Raw genomic sequence first — 18,281 nt, forward strand, 5'->3', positions numbered from 1 at the left:
AGGGGGAGAGTGTTACCTTGAGAAAGACACTAGCCAAACCAAAAGACCCCAGGTACCAATAACAGAGCCACCACCTCCCCCCCCCCCCACCCTGGCCAGGGTCTGGGAAGCCCACAGCCAAAATCTCCAGCCCAGGATGCTGAGACCTTCTGGTCTCACAGCAGCTATGATCCCCAAGGGCAGGACTGAGTCCATCAAGTCTTGAGGCCTCCCCAGCCTCCTTCCAGGGCTTGCCCATCAGCCAAGAGGAGGAGCTTAGGACAGGCTGACTGTAGTGACAGAAACCAGGAGGACGAGGGCTTCAAAGACACCGTAAGAAATCAGGATGATCTCACACTGCACCCCTGGGTGCTCGACTCCCACCCCGGCAGCTGAAGAGTGAGCTGAACACAAGAGGGACCAGGTAGGGGTGGTCCCCCTCCCCACAAAACTCCATATCCTGGGCACAAGGCTCATGAATTCCAGAGGGAGGAGCAGAGCAGCCCCTGAGATGAGAGGTAACCAACCACACAGGACAAGGTAGCCAGGGGTCGGGCTCTTTGGGTTGCTAGGAGTCAGCTCCCAACCTGACTAGATTTTCAGATGCAACCTACTCTAGCCACCCTGCTCCCCTTCTCCACAGCCCAGCAGGCCACACTGGGCCCAGCCCCAGAGCCCGCAGGAACATATGCACGGACATACAGGGCCTCACGGCCACACCCAAGGATCTACTCCCAACTGGAAATCTCAGAAGCAGACTCTCCCTACTGGTAAGTTCCTTTTCAGCTGTGTGGCAAAAAGGAGGTGGAGGGCAGAAGTGGAGAGATGGGTGGGAAGAGAGAGAGAGAAACCCAAGGTCGGGAGAGGAGCCTGAGAGCAAACTCTGGCAAGAAGGGCTGGCCCGCTGAGTTCTCCCAGGTTCCCCTCCAGTTCCTGAGATCTCTATGATGAGAGAGAGAGAGAAGAGAGAGAGGAAGGGAGTAGAGAGACACAGAATAAACAGGCAAGGAGGGGTGGGGCAATTGTGGGGAGAGCACAGAACGAGAAAGAGGAGAGACAGGAGTGCAGAAAGGGGACATTGAGGCTGTGATGGGGGTGGGGTTTACAGGGAGAGGGGGAAGTGGAGATCAGGATGGTGACAGAGACCGCAGAAAGGATAACAGAGATGTTCAGCAGAAGCAGTGGCCGAAACCCAACGAGAATGAGAAGCAAACAAGTGGCGGTGGGGGTGGCAGGTGGAGTTTAAAAAGCTGGGACAGTGCAAGGATGAGTACCCGATGGGGCTGGGCCCTACAGGACCAGGGCGGCCAGTTCAGCAGCTGTCTGAGGCCAGCTGGCCTCCACCATCACTCTCCTCAGCTGTGTTCTCTCTTTGAAGACCTTGGAGTGGGTGGCATAGTCTGGAATGTCAGCTCTGCCTGCTCAGGACCCAGGCTCAGGTCCTAGACCAAGGGCACCCAGTTCCAGAGTAGAGTTTGGACCCTTCCTACCCCTGAATGGCCCAGGTGGGACTGCACTGTCCTGCCGCTCCTTCTCCATCTGGCCCAGGACAGCACAGCAGACCAGTCAACTCTCAGGTCCTCTCCGTCTCATGTCGTGCATTTGGTCATCTCCCACCAAGTACCTGCTTGGTGCCCAGTCCCAGGAATCTTTGCCAGGGCAATAGAGATCAATCAGATGTGAGCCCAGCCCCAGGAGAGAGGGAGGCTGTGGGAGCCCAGATGGAGATCCCATCAAGGAGGACTTTCTGAGGGAGGCAACAGCTAAGACGGGGTAAGACTGTGCAGTAAGGCAAGATGAGGAACACTACCAGGGGATTTTGAGTCACTCGAGGCAGCTAACGGTCACAGAGGATGGTGAGGGAGGGCGTGAGTGGCAGGATGGGCAGGGGGCGGGCACTGAGGTATGGCCCACCAACAACTCTGTGCTACAGTCAGGACACATTCTATGGGGCAAGTGCAGCTGGATACTGAGCACTGACACTAAGGTGACAGCAGGAAAGCAAAACAAACCACTACTCCCACAGGCCCCCACTCCCATGGCAGGCACATCCAGCTGGTCCCATGGAAATGGGGCAGCTGTGGAGGTGCCCAAGCTTGGGTAGTTGAGTCACCCCTATCAGAGAGCCACTACACAGCCCCGCCACCTGCAAAGAGAGAAATGGACCCCTGGGCAGAAAACTATGTGCAGAAGTCAGTGAACCACTGAGTAAGCCAGAGGCCCCCGGGGAGCAGGATCAGGGCCTGGCCAGCCCTCAAGCCTAGAGGACCAGGGAGGTGGCCCTGAGGAGGGAGAAGGAGAGGCAGGGGGTGGACAGGGCCACCTCCCTGGTCCTCCACTTAATCAGCAAAGATCTCCACCTCCCATTGGAGCTCCCAGTGTGCACACAGACATGCACAGCCGGCCCCAGCCCCCAGACAGAACTGTGTGCTCCACTCAGATGGCCACCAGGGAGAACTTCGGGCCCTGAGAAAGGCCAGCCACAGTGAGACCATGTGAGGCAATGAGAAGACCCTTGAGAAGAAGAACTATTACTGTCTCTCTGCCTCAAATGCCTTATCTGGAAAATAAAGAGACCGTTAGCACCCACCTTAAGCTCATGTCTGTAAAACATGTCTCTGTACCTGACCTGTAGCACATACTCAAGTAATGGTGAGCCCCTAAAAGGCCTTCAGAGCAGCCTTCACACAACGGGGCGGGGGGCGGGGGGCAGGACTGACGCCAACCAAGCCTCATGCCAGGTCCAGACGGACAGCATCCCAAAATGCTAGACGGAAGTCACGTGTACACACGCTGCTCATGCATGCATGGGCATGCACGTGCATACAGCAAGGCCCTTTCCTCCTTCAGAGCCTGCTCAGGCGATACCTCCTCTGTAAAGCTGCCCCTGCCCTCTCCTTCTCCTACACCTGTACCACTTAGGGCTGGGGACCCACTCTCCTCACTGCTATGCAATGGTGCCCAAGTATCTATCTGCCTCTGGTCCTGCCCCAGCCATATGAACAGCCTGAGGTCAGGGACAGTGTCCAGGCCTACATCCCCAGCTCCTACATTGGGCTGGGCAGAGAGCACACACATAATATGTTTCTGGTGGCCACTGGCTAACCTGAGCCATGGGCTTTGAGGCCAGAATCATGACCTTGAACAAAACATCCCATCTGTCAGCCTCAGTCTCCTCTTATGCAAAATGGGAGGGTCATGCACAGAAGGCATTCAGCCTAACACACAGGAAGCTAGCCATGAGAAGCAGCTGTTAACATGAGGATTCAAATTGGAATTCACATTAATATGATGTCTGGTCTTGGGTAACCCAAGCCTGCTGCAATGGGTCCCAGACCTGAAGAAGTGATATGGAGGGGACCAGACCAGGAAGCTCCGGGTGACCTCGGGCTAACTGCTTAACCTCTCCACATCTCAGTGCCCTGCCTCTGATATGGAAGTAATACTGCGACCACAGTGTGGCCAAGGCTCAGGAAAATGCTCAGGAAGTGCATGCTGGCCTTGGCCTCCTTTAACCCTCATTTAAATCATCCCCCATCTTAAAGGTGAGGGAAGGGAAGCACACAGCCTGAGTCTCCATCCTCGAGGGGCTCCCAGTGTGGCTGCTAGAAGGAAAAAGAGCTGAGCACTGCTTGCCTAAAGGCAGAGTCCAGGACATAACTCAGTCCAATAAAATCCCACAGCTTCAACCACTACTGGCTTCCTATATCCATAACTGGGACTCCTGACACACTGGGTGCCCAGACTGCAACACCGACCCTTCCTGCCCCCTAAAAGCTGCTCAGCCATGCCAAGATCTGTCCTCATCCTCATGGGGGAGGCTGCAAGGCTGCTTTCTCCAATCCCCACTAGTGTCTTCACCTAGGGCGCGCACGCACACACACACACACACACACAGAGCCCGCCACTCGCTGAGAGGGAAGCTGTACCAAAGACCATAGACCTTGGGGACATAGGTGCTCCTATGTCTTAGGAGACACCCCTGTGCTAAGCTCATAGACAGACCACCAAGGGCAGCGGGAGGACTGCGAGTGTCCAGAGGGGCCTGACCTACAGGGTCTCAGAGAATTTGGAATGGCTGAGCTAGATTTTGAAGGATAAGCGGAAGTCAGGTGAGCAGGAGGGTCTGAGAGTCAGGAGTCACACTCTCTTCTCAGGGTTATGTGGCAGGGAAGCCCCAGACACTCCTGTGTCACACTTACCATGCACCTATCGCACACATGTACCTTTGTAATAAACAAAGGGAGGCTTTTTGATGAGGGGACAGAGTACCAGAGCACAGGCCCCGCCACACTTGGTGTTAGCCCAGGAGGAGGGCATGGGGACGAGCTCAGCAGCCCGGGTGCCAAGAGTCCAGGAAGCCTTATCGGTGCCACTGTGTTTCCTCTCAACACATCCTCAGCTCAGCCAGATAGGAGTGGAGCTGAAGTGCCCCAGAAATACAATCCAGGGCAGAACAGGGCAAGTCAGAGAGAGGAGCTGGAGGCAGAAAAAAATCTCCTTCTGACAAATCCAGTTAGGCCTCTCTGAGCCTGGGCTGTGAATCATGCCAAAAGCCACGCCCAGGGGGAGGCAGGAGGCTCACCAGACGCAAATGAGTGACTCTAGGTGACCCGGCTCAACAGGGGCTTCCTGTGGCCCGGAAGTGATGGAGGACAGAGGTGCCCCTCCCCCAGCGTCATGGCTGTGGCCTTTCTCACAGCCTAGAGCATAGACAGAGCCTGTAGCTGGCCAACTCCCGGCTGTTACAGGCATCCTGCCCAGCCTTTTCTGCTCCTCTCCCTGGCCAGCAAAAGGCCAGGCGACAGGCAAGCCTACTAATATGCACAGGTGCTCTGCACAGCTGTGCTGCACGGCCACCAAACCTACAGGGGCAAAAGGCCCGCTGCGGCCAGGCTTATGTGAATGAAGAACAGTTTATCAGTTACTGGCCACCGAATATGGTATTTTACAGACACCGAGTAATCCCTGGCAACAGGTAAGTGTCTTCAACCCCATATGACAGATGGCAGGTGAGCACAGATAAATCAGGACACAGAGCCTAAGGTCTTACAGTCCGCTGCTCCCAAGCTCCAAATCTGGAGGCCAGGCACCAGGAGACCTTACCCTGTCCAAGCCACTACAGCCGGCCAACACAGTGTGGATGAGCATCTGCATACTCACCTACTGCACTGACGCTGGGTGGCCCTGCTTGCACTACTGAACCCTGAGCCCCGGCCATCTCCTCCCAAGGGCCTATGACTCCCAGAGAGTGGCCAGACTCCCTGCACTGGGGGAGACACAGACCTACATCCAAATGGCATGGCACAGGAGAAGGGCAAAGCCCAAGGGCTCAGGAGGGAAGTCCGAGGAAGGCAGGACTAACATCCCAGTCAGCCCTGCTCCCAGACTTTGGGCCAGGCAGAAAAGCTGGAGGCTCCTCCAGTAACCCTAGCATCCATCACAGCTGTTCACACGGCCACACACACCTCACCCACAGTGTTCTCAGAACCCCAACCCAACCTACACTCACACTCACACTCACACACACCAGGGGGGCCTCATCCAGCTCCCCTCTAAAGACCCACTACCCAGCTGCTGAAACCCCATCATGCCTTCACCTTCCTCATCATCTTCTCTCTGCACCAGCCTGGCCGCCACCTCCGTCAGCCTTGGTCTCAGAGGGAGCCACACTAGGGTGGTGGGTGGTGCCACCTCACTTCTTCCTCCCAGCAGAGCTTGTGGTCATGGGACCACAGCAACAGGATGCACATCTCCGCACGCTCAGACAGAGGCTCCCAGACAGGCAGCGGCAGACAGACAGAAGAACAGGCAGGTGGAAGGCCAGGTTTTCCCACAGATGACTCAGCAAACACAGATGGGCTCTGTTCTGGGGGTGACACTCCAAGAGGGAAAAGTGAGGCATGGCCACTGGAATCAGGCCAAAGGCCACCCAGTGGCCAGAGCTGCCCTCCCCCAGGATGACCTGCCAAGATGGGATATTCTTCCAAAGGACCCCTGGATTTCTGACTCCCTCCCCACACCCCAGGGCTTCCCTCCTGTGAGTGTCTCTAGCTGCCTCCTTTCCCCTCTCTGCCACATATACTAAGATGGCCATGCTGGAGAGAGGGTGTGGACAGCGCAGAGCCAGCCTCAGGCTCCTCCGCTCTGAGGCTGCAGAAGCCCTGCCGCCCCGGTGAGGCATCTAACACCACAGTGGCTTAAGCCTGTTCCCACACTCCTCGGATCCTCTAGAACCCAGAAGCCATTCAGGCAGGATCCCAGCACTGCCTGCCTGGAAGACAGCAAGAAGGCAAGGGAGAGAGGCCAGCCCACAGCCCACCACGCCCTGCCTCATTCCCCACGCCCCTCGCCCCTCCCAGCCTCTTAGTTTCGAAACATAACCCTCAAAAGAAGTTGAAAGAACAGTGCAACCAGCCACCAGATCCCCTTCCCCCAGCCTGCCAACTGTTACCACTGGGGCACATGGATTTACTCTTTCTCTCCATATAAACAATTAGAGTTTTATGTTCGTATGCTTGCTAAGATCACTGGGCAGTGAGCTGAAGACATCATGACCCTATACCCCGAAATATTTCACCCCTAAAGACTTCAGCATATTTCCTAAAAATAAGAATGTTCTAAATACCCATAGTGCAATTAGAACACCACCAATATGCGCAGTATTTGTTTAATACTATTATCTAATATGTAGCCCATATTCAAATATCCTTAGTTTTCCCTCAAAATGTCTCTTATGCCTGGGTTGTTTTACGATGTGGGATCTAAACATGGTTCACATATTGCTTTCGAATGTCATGTTTCTGGTCTCCTTGTACCCAGAACGTTCCCTCAGACACCACTGATTATTTGTTATTATGTATATTTTTTCCTTTATAATATTGACATTTTTAGGAGTATAAACCAGTCATGGAAAATGCTCCACACTCTAGATTTATCCGATGATTTCTTTGTGATTAGGTTCACATTAGACCTTATTTTGGCAAGAAGACTACAGAGGTGAAGCAGTGTCCTCCCCACGAAGTCACAGCGGGATGTCCCTGCTCAGTATGCTGAGTCCGGCCACTTGGTCAGGTAGGGTTTCCCAAATCTCTTCTCGAAGGCAGAATTTTCTTGTGAAAATTAATTAGCCATCTGAGGGGCAATACACCATCACTGTGCGAATGTCCAAGGCCAACAACGTTTCACCCAGCACCGCCCATTAACACTTTGCTACTCAAAGTGGGGTCCATGGACCAGCAGACATCACAGTCATCTGGCAGCCTGGAAGAAATACAGTCTCAGCATCTCCCCACCCCTTCAGACCTGCTGAATTCGACTTTGCATTTTAATAAGTCCCCTGGTGCTCTACATGCACACAGAAGTCTGAGAAGCACAGCACTCCTTAGCTTTGCCTGAACCATTGGTGACCCAGGGCTTCTATCATCTCTACATTATCTTGCATTCTACAAAGAACAGCTTCCCCTGGTTGTGCCTCTGTGGGGAGTGTATTTGGGATATCACTATAGACTCAGGTCTCCATTTTGCAGTGTGTTATAAATCTATTACCATCATTTTTCTATCTGATGCTCAAACTCTCCTAAATTTGGGCAGTGGGAGCCTGTGGACTTGTCCCCATTCATCTCTGAGCAGCATTTCCTTGCTTTCTTACACTATGAGACTCCAGGCTCAGCATGTACTTTCCCTGCCCCACCCCACGATCAGCCATTTCTACGAGGAGCCCTGCTTCATTTTAGAGGGAGGTGAGTCCTTACTCCTAGGCATGTCATTTAATCTTTAGGCCATGCCTTGAACTAACATATTCTTACCTCCACTTTAGAAATAAGAAAAGTAAGGCGGAGACATTAAGTAATTTGACCCCATAGCTAAGAAGGAATAAAGCCAGGACTCTGTGGCTTTGTGATGGCCATGAACAAGTGTGGTTAGATCTCATATGCTCTGGCAAATAAGATAGACTGAAGGCTCCAGCAGCTGCCCTCTGGGTCCATTACTGAGTCTCAGCCAAGGCCGCACCACCAGTGGGCTGCTCTGGCCAGTGATTGGGCACAGGGTGGGGCATTGCAGAGAGATGATGTACTCCTCCAACAAGCAACTCTGGCTCAGGGGGCCCCATCGGCACTGTGCTACAGCCTGAAACCTTCTGCAGGCCCCCCCCCCTTTCTTGGCATCTTCTTCTAAGTGTGCAAATGGCACTCCCGCTTAAGGAGTGAGAAGACTAAGGCAGAACGCTGAGGTGACCTGTCGGCTGGCCAGGACTAGACCCAAGTCTCCTGACCCCTGAGTCCTTTCACTGCATGCCTTTCCTGTGCTGTGGGTCTTGACCCCAGGCTGGTGGTTGCATGAGGAAGCAGCTTCATCTTCTCATCCAGCCCAGGAAACTCTGCCTCTCCCTCTGGAGTGCCCAGATAACTCCCTCATCAGAAGGAACCAGGCAACTCTGCCTTCAGAGCAGCAATGCTTACCCCCAAGGCAGGTGGTCTCCTAGTGATGAGTTTGACATGGTCAGTGGTCCCAGAGCTGCTGCTGTACCCTTGGCTTGGGAGGGGACCATGGAGAGAGAGGCTAGAAAGAGGGGCCTGGCCTCCCCAGGAGGGCGTCAAGCCAGTGGGCCCCTTGACCTGGCTCCAGCCCAGCTGGACGGAGAAGCAGTTCAGGATCCTGCTTGGGAGTAGAGCCCAGGGTCTAGGAAAGTAAGTGCAGAACATGTGGCCAAAAGGCCTTGGCCAACAAAACTCCTAACCTCTTGCAGCACCAGGAGGCTTTGCCTTACAACTTCCCAAAGGCTGATGACTTTTTAAGAAAGACAAATATTGAAACACTGGCCTTTGGCAAGAACCAGGAATAGCATTCCATCCCTAAGAAGCAAGAATGCTCCTCAGCACTCAGGCCCCCTATAGAGTGCCCGTTTGTACACTCAGGTTCCCACACCCACACAGCAAGCGCACCCAGCACCTGTCTGTGCACACACACTCAAACACACTCCCTAACAGGTCTCTCGCCCATAGCACTTCAGTTGCCTCTGGGAACAGTAAGAAGGTAGCAGGAACCACGAGGAGACCACAGGGCCAGGCAAGCAGCAGAGCGGAGGCCAGGAGAAACTGTGGGAGAAGGACCATAATGAGGAAGGGGAGCTGGAAAGAAAACCAGAGAAAGAGAAACCAACACTAGTCCAGGGTAGGAGGGTCCAACTCTGGGACACATGTGTGTGCATGTGCACATGCAGGACTGCTCGAGACAAGCCAAAGGGCCTCAGTCCCTCTCCTTCCATAGTCCCTCTGTCCCCATCCCCACTTTCAACCTCCGTTTCCAGACTGACTCTGGGGACAGGCTATCTGCCATCCTACCTTTCTCCCAAGGCAAATACTGTGAGCTCGGCTCACATCCCAGAGGGAACCCCTGACCATCAGATTCCATCTCTCAGCCACATACCTGCCCAGCCCAGCCCAGTGAGCTCTGCACAGATGGCGGCGGTAGGCACTGCATCCACCCCTCCTGAGCTCCCCTGAGATCACATAGCAAGGTGTGACCATGGACAGCTTGGTCCAAGGAGCGACCTTGAAAAAGATCAACACCCTTGACACCCTCACAGGTGGGCTCATATCACCTTTTACAGATGAAGAAACTGAGGCTCAGAGAAGTCACCTGGTAAACGAATGGCGGAGCCAAGAGGCCAGACCAGACAGATTCTAAAGCCCAGACTTGACTTGTGATTCTCAAGCGTGGGTCTCACAGACTGCTGGGAACAACAGGCAGTGTGATTTGCTACGAAAGATCCATACTCATCTTGCTGTGTCCCAAAGACTGAACTTGTAAAGACAATACTTTTGTGACCTAACAAACACAGATAGACACAGACTGTATAGCAGAATGCAACATTTGGAAAGATTGTTTCAATGAAATGTGAAACTAGAAAAATATTTCCAGATTCCTGCTGGCCAACTGAGGCTGGGCTGCCCCCGTCAAAGCTCCAGGGTCTCACCCCCACATGGCGATCTGTTTTTCTAAGTGCTCGTGTCCTGGAAGTCACTGTCCCCTGACGCTGGTCTAAAAAAACTCATCATTATTTTCTGTGGGCCTCTGGTCAAAAACGGCTGACTGAGGAAGCCAGCTGGCCTTTCTTGAGAGACTGTATCTCTAAAATTATCTCCTTCCTCTTTTAGTGACTTTCTCTTTCCTTTATGAAATACTGGCGAGAGTAAAAAAGCGATATTTGGTTTCCTTTGTTTCCGTCCTTAACTGGATACATTAAAACCTTGGCTAGCCCCACAACAATGCCTTGAAATGCGGCTGATTGGTCAAAAGCGGAAGTGCAGAGATGCCCTCTCAGCCCTGGCCCTTTCCACAGTGACCCCTCCAAGGGCTGGTGCTCGACCCCCACTCCTAAAAAAGGTGGAAGGATGGGGGGCTCCTCCTCCTCCACAACCATCTCTCCAGGTAGAAGAATGGAAGGCTCCCTTCCCATCTCTTGTCACCCCTGCCCCTCCCAGTGTGCCTGAAATTCCATCCTGTTCAGCAGATAAGCCTGTGTCCAGCAGCCAAGGTAGGGCCACTCAGACCCCAGAGAAAGCTGGGGTGGGCTGAGGAGGCTGGACCAGTCCAGAACAGAGCACGGAGGAGCAGAGGCAACAGGGGACAAAGTTAAAATGGGAAAGGGGTTGGGGGTGCTTGGAGGAGCCAGGCTGGGCTGGTGGGGGTGGGGGCGTGAGGTAGAGGCCATAAAACAACAGCAGCTGCTTACCCAAAGGCCTCCAAAAGCCTTACAAATGTCTTCCAAATCCTGGGAGGAGATGGAGGCAGTCTGCAGAGGGAAAATCTGAGGCTCAAAACCCCCGCTCTCAGGGCTAAGTGAATGCAGAGCTAGAAGCCTGATGGTCCTAACAGCCATAGCACCACCTTCCACAGGTGTATCGGGGTCCACCAAGAGGAAGTACAAGCTGAAGCAGCATTAGAGCCACAAGGGACTGCTGGAGGGCCCAAGCTGGGTGGTGACAGGCTCCCTTCCCCTCAGATTCCCCCACACCAGGCCGAGCCCATTCCTAGTCTCAGAATCCAACATGGGAGGGTGGATTCTGGAAGGGCCTAGACCACCCAGACGAAGCAACCCCTCCTTCCATAACAAAGCACCACCCAGCTATGCAGACCTCCCCCTAGCCCTCCAACACTCCAGCGGAAGAAAGGACTGTTCACCAACTGCCGCTCCCTTCTCAGTGTCCCTACTTAACTCTCACCCCTCAGAGCCCAGACCCAATTGCCCCCCGGCCCTGACACAGGGCCTTGGCCTCCAGTGCTGTGAAAGATGGGCTCATCTTGGATGCCCTCCCAGAGCCTGCCTGGCTCTGCTCTACAGGAATCTAAGCAAGTCTTGGCCCTGGAGGGCCAGTGCTCCACAGGAGAGAGAGGTCTGGCTGGTGGTCTAAGTCTATGTACAAAAACCCTGCAGGGCACAGAGGGGTGGGGGAGGGAGGCACTGTTCTTAGGGCGGAGCTCTGGAAATAACATCTGAGACCTCATCAAGGAGGGCAAGCCAGGCAGAGCCCACAGGGAGTGCAAAGGCCCTGAGGTGGGAAGAGCAAGGCCAGCTGTCTGAAGAGAGGGTGTGGATGAAATAAGGGGTTCTATGTAAAGTAACCTCACAGGGCGATCTTATCACAGATTCCTAACCTGGCAGATCAGAGTGGGTAGTCACGCCCCAGGCTATAACTGCTTTAGTAAAAAGGCTTATCTTTGCCTTAGGCAAGCCCTGTCCATTGTTCTCCTGCAACTAGGTTAGCACACCTTTGAAATGCCAGAAGTAATACCCCTCAAAGGGGGTATTAACACTCCAGAGAGCACATAATCTCATTAACTATTCTGTAATCCAACCCGCAGCCTTGTTTTTTTTCTCACCTTTATGTAATCTTCCTTACATCCCCTCCTTAATTTCAAATTCTTAAAAGAAGCTGCAAACTTTCATTCTCCAGAGCATTTGAAATCTTGCTCCACGCCATATGTCATCAGTTTAGCGCAAATAAACTCTTACAAAATTCTCTACAGATCTGGACATTTCTTAAGTCAATACTTTGAAACTCCATCATGGAATGGGAAGCCCTGGAGAGCTGTGATGCCATCTGCTGTGTGGGGACAGACTGCAGAGCAGGGTGGCACAGAGCGGGTTTTGAAGGTTACTGGAAAAACCCAGGTAAGAGGCAATGGTGCTGGGGCAAGGGCAGAAAATGGTGAGAAGTGATCCAATAGGGGGTGACAAAGAGAAGTTAAGGGGACTCCTGGGTCTGAGCCACGAGAAGGAAGAAGCTGTCATCATCCGAGATGGGGACACCTGAGGATCATGGCGAGCTGAGGGACTCAGCTGTTACGGAGGGAGGTGGGGACACACCAGCCAGGGCCCTGGAGTGGCCAGGACAGACACTACCATTAGACTCCTGCCACTCCCCATTCCCCACCCATCTGCCCCTCAGTCACACCCACTCCAGCTACCAGCTCAAGGCGGTGACCAGCTCAGAGCGTCTGGCCTGGACAGCTGCTAAGAGAAGGGGAGGGAGAGTGGGCAGGGAGCTCTTCCTGCTCTGGACTCCTGTTGGTGGGAGAGGCTCTGGCTGGAGGTGCAGGGAGCAGGCCCAGGCTACACCACCCTCTGAGGGAACTCCACCTTTCTGAGCCCTAAGCCTCATCAGCAAAACAGAGCCAAGACCTCTCAGTCAAGGGGGTATTTAAGGATGATGTATGGTTGTGTAGGTAAAAGGACAAAGAACAGAAAGGTGGCTAGTTTTCTTCCTGCCCTATTACCCCATCCTGACCTGATATTCCCCACAACTCAAGCCAAAAAGCTTTGTCAGCCTCTCCTACCAAGTCCCTGCCCCGTTCCACCCTGCCAGCCCACAGATGCCTTTTCTGGTGCCTGGTGCTTACAGCCCAGTGCACCTGCTTCCCATGACTCATTCGGGCTTACACAGGACATTCCTCACAGACAGCACACAAGCCCACCCCACGTCCCTCTCCTGGCCCAACCTCCCTTCAGCAGCCTCCTCACCCCTCAGCTCTGTAGGGACCATGCAAGCCCCACCCACACCTGGCTGCTTTTGTAAAACAATAACATGGTAAAGAGCCTTACAGAAACCAAACAACCAAATGGCAGAAGAAAGTACTGGCCTCTTCTGACCAGCAGCAGCCCCCATGGGCAGCCACATGGGCTTCGATATTCAACATCCCAGAGCCCAGCCCAGAACACAGCCCACTACAAGGAGAGGTTCACAGAGCGCTGCAGCGGGCGCCACCCACTGGCCCTTGTGTCCTGCTGGGTGGGGCCCAGTCCTCTATGCCACCTGTTCAGAGATGTCAGCATTGCCACCCAAAGAGCCACTGTTCACACACCTGTCCTTTCCATGCAAATGTGAGTGCTATTCTCAGCCCAGGGTCTTGGACACTGGCCATCAACAGAGGGGTAGATTCTGCCCCCCAGGCTACCCACCTCCCCCCATCAGCTGCTTCCTAAGTTCAGTGGAGGAACGGCCTGTGCAGAGGAGCAGCAGAGCACAGGTCCAGCTCACTGCTGAGCACAGGGCCTACGGAGGGGTGGGCGAAGGCCCTCCCCAAACCCACCCACCTTGCCTGGAAACTCTCACAGTCTTCATCAGGTAACTCTGCTTCCCTCCTGATGCCAGACCTTGCTAGTCCTTCCTGTCACCTCTTCCAAACAGCCTTCCCTGACCCTACCCTAGCCACAGAAATGCACTTGTCCCTCTAGATGCCCTCAGCCCTTTACATATGTCTATTCCTATCTGAGGAGATTGACTTAAATGTGCAACCAGGTTATTCATTCATTTCACCAACTGGACTCCTCCATTTCCATGTCAGTGCCATTGAAACTGTTAAATAGTACCCAAAGGAGACAAGATACGTGGTATTTTTTTTTTTCAAACACATTAGTGCTATTGTTTTTGGTCATTGTTATTTTCGTAATTCAAAGCAGTTGATGCCCAGGGTCAGCTTTTAACAGCTCCCACGCAGTCCGACCCACCCAAGTGCGTGCCACACACAACACAGCAAGAAGGAGGGCTGCCCCGCACACCAGCCCCTGTGGTTACTCCTCTGCCCTGAAGCTGTGCTAATGGCTTCCCTCTCTCAGCCCTGAACTGTCCACAAGCTCCCAGTATCCAAGAGGGTACCACAGGACTCACCCACTTTGTTGACGGAGAATCACGGGGTAGGGACTCACTGTTCTAGGGTGGCCCTGCTCCTAGCCCAGGGCTAGCTCCACTGCATTTCACCAGAGTCAGGGCTGGAGGAGAACGGGAAGGGACTGAAAGAGGAGGTGGAGGGGCAGTGATCCACCTGCAGGTCAAGGGTGAAGGCTGGCGGGGGTTGGAGCAAGGGACCAAAAGCAGACCAGGGAAGCCATGTAGCTGCCCTGGCCCCTGACAAATGGAACAAATGTTCAGTGGACAGGAGGGGCTTTTCCAGGCTTCCCCCTGCTACTCCCACACCCTACTGTGCGTGTGCTGGTGGGTTGGGGGGATGGTACACAGCTGGGTACTGAAGGGGAGGGCACTGTCCTCCCACCCAGCAGACACAGGAAGTCAGCTCCCAGTGGGCCAGAGCAGGGCCTTCCCAAGCCCAGCCTGGAGGCCGCACTGGCTCAGGAGTTGATGCAGTGGCTGCCAGAGGTCTGGCTGCAGTCTCCAGGTCTCAATGTCCCACCTCTACAATTGGACGAGGGAGAGGAGAACCGGGTGAGCATGGAAGACCCTTCCAGCTCTGGCTTCCCAGGACTCAGGCAGACTATTAGCCCTAGAGCCCCTGTCCCTCTGTCTAAGGAGGTCCCTGGGGCCTGACCCACACCCTTCCTCACAACACTTCCAGGCTCCCTCCAAAGGTTCCAGAAAGGCTGACGCAGTGAGCACAGAGAGGAATGGCAGAGGCCTCTAGAAATCATAGCAAGTACCAGCACACCCTCTCTGCCTGCTGGGAAGGGGCTTACGTCTACTGCCCCCTTCCTCCCCTAGAGCCCTCTTTACCAGGAAACACATAGTTCAGCAGTAATGGGAAGTTGAACAGCCACAGAGTTACCAATCCCTTTTTTTAAAACAGGACAAAACTGAGAGAATGTGCCAAAGGAGGAGCACAGCAAAGAGCAGAGGGGAACTGGGCCGTGGCCATTCCTTGCTGCAGCTGTGGACACCTCTAGATATCTGAAAGCTGGAAGGGATTCCTGCTGCCTACAGGGAGAGGGAGTAAGGGCAGGAAGGCTGAAATTGTGGCAAGTGGAAGGGGGTGGGGGGTGCATGTTGTCACCTGACCCTCAGCCTCCACCAGGCCCTCTCTGGAAAAATCCCCTCCCGTGAGGCCTCGGGCCCCACCATCTGGATCCCAAGCTGGGCCTGGACTCTTCCATTGCTGGTGGGCCAAAGCCAGCCTAGACTTGGACAGGAAGGCCCAAAAGGACACGCACAGAGGTCACGGGTGCAGCTGAACACTCCACACTTGCCGAAGGCATCTCAGCCACCCCCATCCCACAGTAAAGCTGGGCCCATGAGCTGCCACCCCAAACTTGTGTTCTCAGGTATGAAATGGAGACAACCGTTCTCCCATTTAATCCTCAAAATAGGAAAACCAAGGTTCAGAAAAAATAAGTAGCTTGCCCAAGATCAAGGGCTTGTGAGGAGCAGAGCTGGCATTCGAGCTGAGGTCTCCTACCTTGCCACACTATATAAAGTGCCTTGCAAAACCTTTCCTATCCCTTGTGCATGGGAGGCTCACACTCCAAATCACTTGGCATTAAGTGCCTACTATGTGTGATGGTAGGGTCACAGCCTCCATCCTCAAAGGCTCGGGGTCCAGGGGAAGATCGTTGCTCAACTTTAAGGAGAAGCAAACCAAAGTAAGAGGGGCTAAGCGGCTAGTCCAAGTCCCCAGTGGACAGAGGAGGGGCCGGCTCTGTCCCCTGTGGCAGGGCTGTGGGAGCCGTGAGAGCCTTTCAGTGCCTAGGCCTCTCCCTGCATCCTGCTGCTCAGGAATAGCGCTGCACTCACTCACTGCAGAAAATGGAGGTGCCCCCCCGGGTCTCTTGGGGTGCCCAGCGGGCAGGGTGACCCGTGAGTGCAGCAGCACAAAGTCAAGACACAGGCATCAGGCTCTGTCCTGCTGCTGACCACGGGTTTCCCATGGTGCTAACTCAGCTTTCCCCACGAGGCCCTGAAGCCCCACGCCTGCCCACAGGGCAGCTTTCACAGTACCCAGGTCCGCTGGACCCAGGACAGCACTGCTTACAATATCGTCAGGAAGGACCTAGGGCCCCCCATGGCTGTGGCTTCCTCCAGGCCCACAGTCCACCCAACCTGGAGGGCAGGGCTTGGAAAAGATGGTGACATTCCAGCTCGGCCAGGCCAGCTTCCAGAACAGACTGGGCCATTGAGTCCTCAATGAGGAGGGCAGGGAGGACACAAATAAATAAATTCCTGGCTTAGCTTAAATTTCAGGGAAAAACAAACAAACAAACAAACAAACAAACAAAAAACAATATTTGGATCCTGTCCCAGGTTCAGTAAATGCATCCAATTAATCCTGGATTCTTTTTCTTGGTTTAGATCAAGAGTCAGGTTGTATTCCTGGCCATTAACTGATCTGAAGTCTCCCTGGCCCCAGCATGTCCCAAACTTTCTTTGCAGGAGATGGGTGCTATGGTATTTATGCCCAGCTCTCCCTCTACTCTGAGGCTCTCTGGGGGGTGCAGAGTGAGTCCAGCTCCATCCAGATCTGACCCTGATCATGAGGTGCAGGTGCCTAGCCCCACCCCACCCCCACCCTTGTCCCCCTCCACCCCCCTCCATGGAGTCATTGGGGGATTAGTGACACAGTGAAGGGCCAGCTCTGCAGGTTCACCCTCTTCCCTTACGTGCCAGCCTCCTGAGGCAACAAAAGGTCCCAAGCTATACACACACACACACACACACACACACACTAGGTGTTCACCTCACAAAGGCAGCCCCCACATACTGATTTTCATTTGAAAACACTTAGGCATTCACATTTACACTTTAATAGTCACTGTTACCCTCCTAGTCCCTGGATTCAGGAATAGGGGAGGCAGCACCTAGGAAAGGCCAACCTGAGGCCAAGTTTGTTGACTTGGAAGGGAGGAAATCCTGGGGCTTCCCAGGGCTTCGATGTTCCCTCCCATCTGCCAAAGGCAACCATAATCCTGTGCTGCCTATCTCACAGGTCACTGAAAGAAACCAATGAAAAATGGTGTGAGGGTTCTTAATAAATTACAGAATGCCATGGAGGTGCTAAGATTGCCCTCCCTCTTGAACCATCTAGGCCAGGCTGGACCCAGCAGGAACTCTGCTCTGCCATTATCATTTACAGGAGTCCTGGAGTTCTCTGCATCTCACTGCCCCTCATCAGGCCCCTCACATCACAACCCCACCTGGAACCACGTGCTCTTCGCCACCCCATTCAGTCAGACCCTGGCTCAGGGGGCTCTGGCTTCCCACCTCAGGGAGGTGATACCACTACCCTCCAATTTAGCTTTCTCAGTCTACACAAGAAGAAAAGGAAAAATGCACTGCAGTTCATTTTCAAGAGTTCTGTAATGTAATAAGCAAAGACAAATGGCTCCAAACACAAAAGCCAGAATGGTGCACAAATGTGGTTTCTCAGGAGCTTCCCCAGGATGACCCCACCGGGGACCAGGCATTGAATACATTCACCTCTTCCTGGACCCTCTCCATAAGCCCGTGGGGCAGAAACTCCTGCTCCTATTTACAGAGAAGAAGATGAAGCCCTATAGAGGGCAAGTGGTCACTGGGGTCACAGTCCCTTCTCTCTCTGTTTGGGTCTGTCTTCCTGCCACACACACTTCTCAACTGTCTTCCCCTCCCCCCTCCCCTGCTCAGTCTCTCTTCTACTCCTGCCCAGCTGCAGTGCTCCAGGACCTGGGGTTAGCACCTCACCCTCGAATCCCCTGTATCTGGCCCCAAGATGGGCTGGAATACATGTTCTAAGACTGTTGACGCCATCTCAGAGCAGAGAAACAGGGGAGCCACAGCAAGCGGGGTGGGGGGTAGGCATCCCCCCCCCCCAAGGGATCTCTCCTGACCCAGGTCTCCCTGTGCCACACCCATCCCTAGTGCCCAATGGCAGGCCTGGGGGCTCAGGCATGTTGGCCCTAGCCCTGGGGAGAGGCAGACCTGAGCAAAGGGCCAACAGCTGTTGGAAAAAGGGGCAGAGCTGACAAAGACTCTCCTGTATTACCATCCCCCTTCCGGCCCCACAGCCTCTGCGAAGCTCCTCAGGCCACAGTCCTG

General features: G+C 54.1%; 1 protein-coding gene across 15 annotated transcripts in view; it reads right to left on the reverse strand.

Moving 5' to 3' along the window:
• Positions 1-18,281, reverse strand: part of BIN1 (bridging integrator 1) — a 55,716-nt gene that overhangs the window by 25,652 nt on the left and 11,783 nt on the right. Inside the window, exon 1 of one of the 15 annotated variants that reach the window (XM_016157077.2) lies at positions 5,580-5,730. The exons of 13 other annotated variants lie outside the window; for them this stretch is intronic. In XM_016157077.2, coding sequence (XP_016012563.2) covers positions 5,580-5,591 — 12 coding nt within the window. In that variant the 5' untranslated portion in view covers positions 5,592-5,730. Of the gene's footprint in view, positions 1-5,579; positions 5,731-18,281 lie in introns of those variants that run through there. One more of the 15 variants, XM_016157090.2, reaches the window with a different exon arrangement.

Source organism: Rousettus aegyptiacus, unplaced genomic scaffold (assembly GCF_014176215.1).
Source record: "Rousettus aegyptiacus isolate mRouAeg1 unplaced genomic scaffold, mRouAeg1.p scaffold_m13_p_2, whole genome shotgun sequence".
NCBI classification, from domain to species: domain Eukaryota; kingdom Metazoa; phylum Chordata; class Mammalia; order Chiroptera; family Pteropodidae; genus Rousettus; species Rousettus aegyptiacus.